The sequence below is a fragment of the Mesitornis unicolor genome, unplaced genomic scaffold, assembly GCF_000695765.1.
Source record: "Mesitornis unicolor isolate BGI_N332 unplaced genomic scaffold, ASM69576v1 scaffold10419, whole genome shotgun sequence".
Classification (NCBI taxonomy): Eukaryota; Metazoa; Chordata; class Aves; order Mesitornithiformes; family Mesitornithidae; genus Mesitornis; species Mesitornis unicolor.
Window position 1 is genome coordinate 11,029 of NW_010209250.1, and position 6,082 is coordinate 17,110.

At 40.6% G+C, this 6,082-nt stretch overlaps 1 protein-coding gene across 1 annotated transcript; it reads left to right on the plus strand.

Annotated features, from left to right (window-relative positions):
• Positions 1-2,055: 2,055 nt before the first annotated feature.
• LOC104547226 (chromosome unknown open reading frame, human C3orf58) lies at positions 2,056-5,322 on the plus strand (the record flags this gene model as incomplete). Its single annotated transcript, XM_010192832.1, has 2 exons — positions 2,056-2,359; positions 4,985-5,322. Coding segments are annotated over 2 exons (636 nt in total), but the record flags the coding sequence as incomplete, so codon positions are not given.
• Between the last annotated feature and the right edge of the window lie 760 nt (positions 5,323-6,082).

Here is a 6,082-nt window from a genome sequence, read left to right on the forward strand (position 1 = left end):
TTGTCCTGGTTTGCTGGGACAGAAGGCTTGCGTGCAGAATGGAAATCTTAAGGTGGTAATTTTGTATGCTCTGATGCTATCTTCTGTTAAGTATTTTATGGTTTTGGTAATAACAGTTGCCTTAAGCTTTTCTCTTCTTAACTTTATCAGATTTTAAATTGAGAAAGAGCTGCCCTTATACTGGAGGGTTAAACATTTCAGGTTCTCCCCTGCCATGTGATCTGAAGTACATCCATCCCTTCTTATTTGACAGTTGTATATTTGGAATAAGATACATAAACAACCCTTACTTGACACTGAAAACAAGGAAGGGCTCCGACTCACACTTAGCATAGAAGTTGTCAAGGAGCATTGCTTCCAGAGCAGATACTTTGATCCTGAGTCTTCTCTCTGTGTCTGAAGGATGGAAATGAGCATGGTGTAGGTAGGTGAATTGGTTTGTTGGACTGGAGACTCCCCAGTTTTGGGCTGAAGACCCTCCAGTTTTGTACTGGAGATTTAAAGTGAGTGCCATATGGAGTGTTTGGAGTGATGTTCTCCGGTATCAACGGCATAGAAATGGAAGGGAATGCCCAAACCTTTCATTTACCTTTTTTTTCTGGTGGTGAAGTAAGTACGGTCTTGACACTCAATAATGACTGTTCCTTTTTCTAGTCACCTCTGTGTGGTTTTGTGCTTCAGACGACAGTTCAGAATGGGTGAGAAAGGAATTGTAGCTACCTATGAATTGCTGGGAGAGGTTGCGCCATGGAAACACTTGTGTTACCCATCCCTAAGAGAGGCTTTGATGTGCCTCAATAAACCTTTTCATTGGCAGCATTTGTACTTAAAAATTCTGTAACTAAGATTGCAGTTTTGTACTAAAATGACACAGTAGATAGAGACAATCTCTCCCCAGTGTTCTGTTGGGCTTTTTGTCTCCTGAAACTTGCTGCTGTTGTGAAATCCTGAAGATTTTATGTAACAGAGAAACTACGGTGGTAGTGCTGAGCAAGTGTTCCTGCTTTGCTTTTCCTTTGTGTGTTTACCAGCAGTGTCGTTTTAAAGGCAGAGAAGACAACTAGAAATCTTCCTCTTGGATATTGCTAGATGATTCCTTGATCCAATGAACTTCTGGGTCAGTGGCCAGTTGGTCGTCTTAGCGAGACTGGGTTCTTGCCGTGGAAGCACGCTCACACAGAAAATGACAGGTGAAATACGCAGACAGGTTTTGTGAGTAAAGATTGTTGTGTACTGATGACTTACGTTGTTGTATTGTCTTCCGTGATGTAAGCAAATCTGGGTCTTTTCAGGGCATTTTCAATTCTAAATTGGAAGTCTTAGTGTGTGAATTCAGAATAGCTTTAACCCTGTTGTTTGCGTTTCAAGAATAACTATTAGTACTTGAGTGTGGATGTGGCTTGCAGTTCCTTGTGTATTACAGAGCCTCTGGTGTTTCTGACCGGCATCACTATCCCAGCCTTGCCTTGGCGTCAGCTCGTGCCTAGTGCTTAAGATAAAACGGTCAAACCGTTGTTGTCAAGGGAAGCACAGACATAGGTAAAGTTACGGACCGTTGTAGGGGAGAGATGGGTTCTGTGGTGATTGGGTATGTAAGCATTCTAACTTTGAGATGTTTTTTTCAAGTACATACACAGATGGATGAGTGCTGGGCATCTCTTCCCTGACTGGTCTTGCAGTTCAGATCTATTCGACATGATGTGTTCCCGTCCAGGGTCTCTTTTCTCAACTTACTGTAATTTTTTTCTGCCATTGTGGATTCCAGGAGGTCTAAAGCTTCCATTCAGACTGAAACCCACCATGCCATCCAACCCAAGTGTGGTAGAACCTGTGCTACGAACCTTTCCTTCTCCTTTAATAGTCCAACAGGGCCCCTTGCTCGCATAAATTTATTTTGTGTTGTTTTTTCTTTCACTTCAAAACTTAGAAGTACATGGAATTGTAGTGTTGATGAGTATTTACAGGTTTCTCTCCTAAATTTTGATGAACGGCCTTTGAGAATCTAAGCTGTTTTGTATTAATGAAAACTTAAAACAAAAATCTTTTCACACACAGAGTTTCCCATCTGATGAGGGTTGGCCCTTCGCAAAGTACTTGGGAGCGTGCGGGAGAATGGTGGCTGTCAATTACGTTGGAGAAGAGCTGTGGAGTTACTTTAATGCGCCGTGGGAGAAACGAGTGGACCTGGCCTGGCAGTTGATGGAAATAGCTGAGCAGCTGACAAATAATGACTTTGAATTTGCACTCTACCTCCTTGACGTCAGCTTTGACAACTTTGCAGTTGGACCCAGAGACGGGAAAGTTATCATTGTGGATGCAGAAAACGTCCTGGTAGCAGACAAAAGGTTAATCAGACAGAGTAAGTCTCTTCTTTTTCTTCTCTCCCCTCACCCCTTGCTTCTTTCCTGTCTCTTGCTTCTTTCTCTTCAAGCACAGTATTTAAAGTATGTGTAGTTGCCAAATACCTGTTTTGTTGGCTTTTTAACTACTAATTAACAAACTGATTAGCTTTCTTTTGCAATTAGACTACTAATTTAACTTGACCAATGTGTCAATTTTATGAAGCGTGGAGCTCACCTGAACTTGATTTCCGTGTCCTTTTAATCTCTGTAACCCTGCTCAAGTGGAGAGGTGAGGGTGGGAGGAGAGAGTTTGGCCATTGGATGGGTTTGTACCGATGTGTGGACAGATTGACAGTGGCTGGCTGGCTGATTTTTATACCTTAGAGGTTCCTTGTGTCTTCCCAGACACCTGTAAGGATGGACATGCTATTTTCTGAGTGACAGACAGTGTTCCTGCCCACTCTGCCCTAGTCACGTAGCCTGCCTCTGGTTCAGTTTCCAGGTAGCTGCTCTGTAATGATGGAACTGAAGGAATGGGTAATTTTAGTGCTGTTTCCAAATGGGAATAGTGAAAATTCACTTGTCCGTCTGCCAACTGTAAAAGCTCAAAGCAGCGGCAGCAGGAGAAATGTTTGACAAAGTGGCATTACATGGGTTTATACTCCTTTGGAGCTTCTGAGGAAAACTTGACAGACCTTAGGGCTGAAGCCCTGTGAAGCCCTGGATGCTGCAGAAATTCATGGCAATAGGCCGAGGGATTCCAGTTTGCTTTGAATGGTGAATGGATTTTTGTTAAGCTTTGCAAATAGACTTCGTCTGCTGTGCTTCTGAATTAACTTCAAGACTATTTTCTTATTTTCTGTCCACACACTCTTCTATAACAAAGTGTGTGTGGGGTCTTGGTGGTATGGGGTTTTTATTTCTTTTAATTAGATTTATTATATGTTCTCAGGGAGCTTAAATTAAATTTATCTGAGTCTACCAAGAAAACATTTTAATGTACTGAATATCCAGTACATTTATTTTAGTACTTATGGGCCACACAAATAAGCTTTCTTCTTCTTTTTTCCTCTTTTTCTAACGTCTTAAAATAATATTACTTAAAACTTTGACTTTTGGAGTCAAATTGCTCAGTCCCAGAGATGACCAGGTGAACCCTGACAGAGTTGTTACGTACATGGCATAGGAGCAAGCTTCTTGCAGAAGCTGAATGCAGGAAGTGTCACACTCACATCTGTTGTTCGCAGACTAATTTGGATCTGACTGGGATTCTGCTGCATGGTTTGTAATTAACCGTTAATCAAGAACACAGAGAACAAATGAGGACACAAAGTTCTCAGTCTTTGTATAAACTTGACATTTACTACTGATTTCTTGAATCTGGAAAGTGTCATTAAACAGTCTCCGTCTAGAGGGATTAATATGCCTGCTTAGATATTTGAATGTGTACATTCCGTCCAGTTGCACTGTGCAGTTATATCTCATTGTGCTCTGTGTGGGATATCGTATTTGAGTTTGCTGAAGTCCTTTTTTTTCCCCCCATTCTCCTTTGTGGCTTTTTTTCTATTTTGAGTTTGCTTTTCCTTGTACAAATTTTACATCATATTTTTATAGTTTTAGCAGCCATCCTTCAGTATGCTTTTATTGTAGGGTGGCTTGCAGTGCATCATAAATCAGTAGATCAATAGTCAGCTCAGGGACTACCAAACACAGCTAAATTTATCTTTGTACATCACAGTGCTAAAAGAGACCTGCAGAACTAGAGCCTCCATGGTAAGGACCTCTTCTCAAAGCTGGCAGTGATCTAGAAACTAAGATGGAAGTTTTCTAACAAAAAGTAAGAATTCAGCAGACCTCACACTCAGTAACCTTTAATGTATTGTTATTGTATAAGGTATTTGCTGTAAATCGGGTTTTAAGGTATAGAAAGCTTTGTGACAAGGCCCATAATTACACCTTAAAATCTGGATATTTTTAAATATATATATATATAAAAGTGTTTATAAATGTACGTAAATGTCATTTGTTTTGTTGAATTTTTCCTTTCTTCAAGGATTATATGTAATGCATCTGCTTTTTTGTATGTACTTACCAGTTACTACCATGCCTAAAGTAAAAGTCTGGAAGGTGATGTTTCAGAAGTTGATGGCAGTTACTTTGCAGTGTGTTTTTACTCTTTGGTAGACCACTTGCCAGCGTTAGTTCCCAGGGCAACTGGAGAAGCCAGATCTGTGTTGCTACGATAAATCATGTTGCTTGTTTGTTTTCCTCTCAAGTTCAGCTGTGGATCATTCTCTTGTGCTGTCTGTGCTACATTTTTTTCCTCTGGGTACGTGTGGGAATGTAGATCTCAAGTGTTTAGTGTGCTGGTTTTTTCTGCTTCCATCTCTTTGCTATCTTTTTTACCTTCTTTCTTTCTTTCCCTTATTTTTTGTATTGCCAGGATGATTTCAGCAGAAAGGTATGCCAGACTGCCAGATACAATCCCAGGCTAGAACATTTCAGAGTGGATATAAACAGTTAGTTTGTAGTTTTAAATATTACCAGTTTGCTGTGTACTGAGCTGCTGATTGTATTCAGACACACGCGTGCTCCTTCCTTCTCTCCCTCACTTTTTTTTACTGTCTTCCTGTGTTTCACAGATAAACCTGAAAACTGGGATGTGTGGTATGAAAGCAAGTTTGATGACTGTGATAAAGAAGCTTGTCTGTCCTTCTCGAAAGAGATTCTTTGTGCTCGTGTCACTGTGGACCACAATTATTACGCCATTTGCCAGAACCTTTTATCAAGACACGCCACGTGGCGTGGCACTTCTGGAGGACTGCTTCACGACCCCCCAGCCGAAATTGCCAAAGACGGCCGACTCGAGGCCTTGCTGGATGAGTGTGCCAACCCAAAGAAGCGATACGGTCGATTCCAGGCCGCAAAGGAACTGCGTGAATACCTTGCACAACTGAGTAACAACGTGAGGTAGTCCACAACGGAAACGTTTTTGCAACGCTGGCTAAAACACTATTGCAAAGACACGTGGAAGATTAAGTTTTGAACTTATGTATTAAAAAGAGAAAATAGGAGGGGAAAAAAAAAGAAACTGGTTGATCAGTTTTCTAAATACCATAAGAGTATTCTTTTATGGTGTTGTAATGTTCCTTTGCAAACAGACAAGGTACTTACTGGATTAAAACTTGAGCTACTATTGGCCCTCCTCCCTAGCTGTTTAGAAGGGAGTAGGTCAAAAGAGACTGTGATAGCTTAATTGCCGGCTTGTGCGTCAAAGGGTACTTTACATAGAACTGCATTAGTGTCACAGTTTTGTGAAGCTGATGTTCTTACTTGGAAAGTCAAGTTCGACTGCTGGCCTGTTTTAAAGGCCTTTTCCCTGACATCATTGTCTCCTTTTTGTGTTTGTTTAAACACCTTGAAGTGGCATTTACATACAGGTAAATCTGGCTGTCTGCATTGTTTAAAACTTAACAGGCTTTCATGTTAATGCTGTGCAGTACATTCCTACTGTGAGTGCAGGGTTCACATGTTTACTGTCTAATTTTAGGGGGTTTTACACTGTATTTTTACTATGCTTAGACATTATGTATTTTTTTTAAGAGCATCATAAACCCGACTGTCATTTGAACAAACATTAATTGGATGTCTTTTGTAGTTCTACCATTGGAGATATCACTTAATGTAATTATAGTACGGACCTTTTACACTTCATGCCAGTATATACACATGACTGTTCA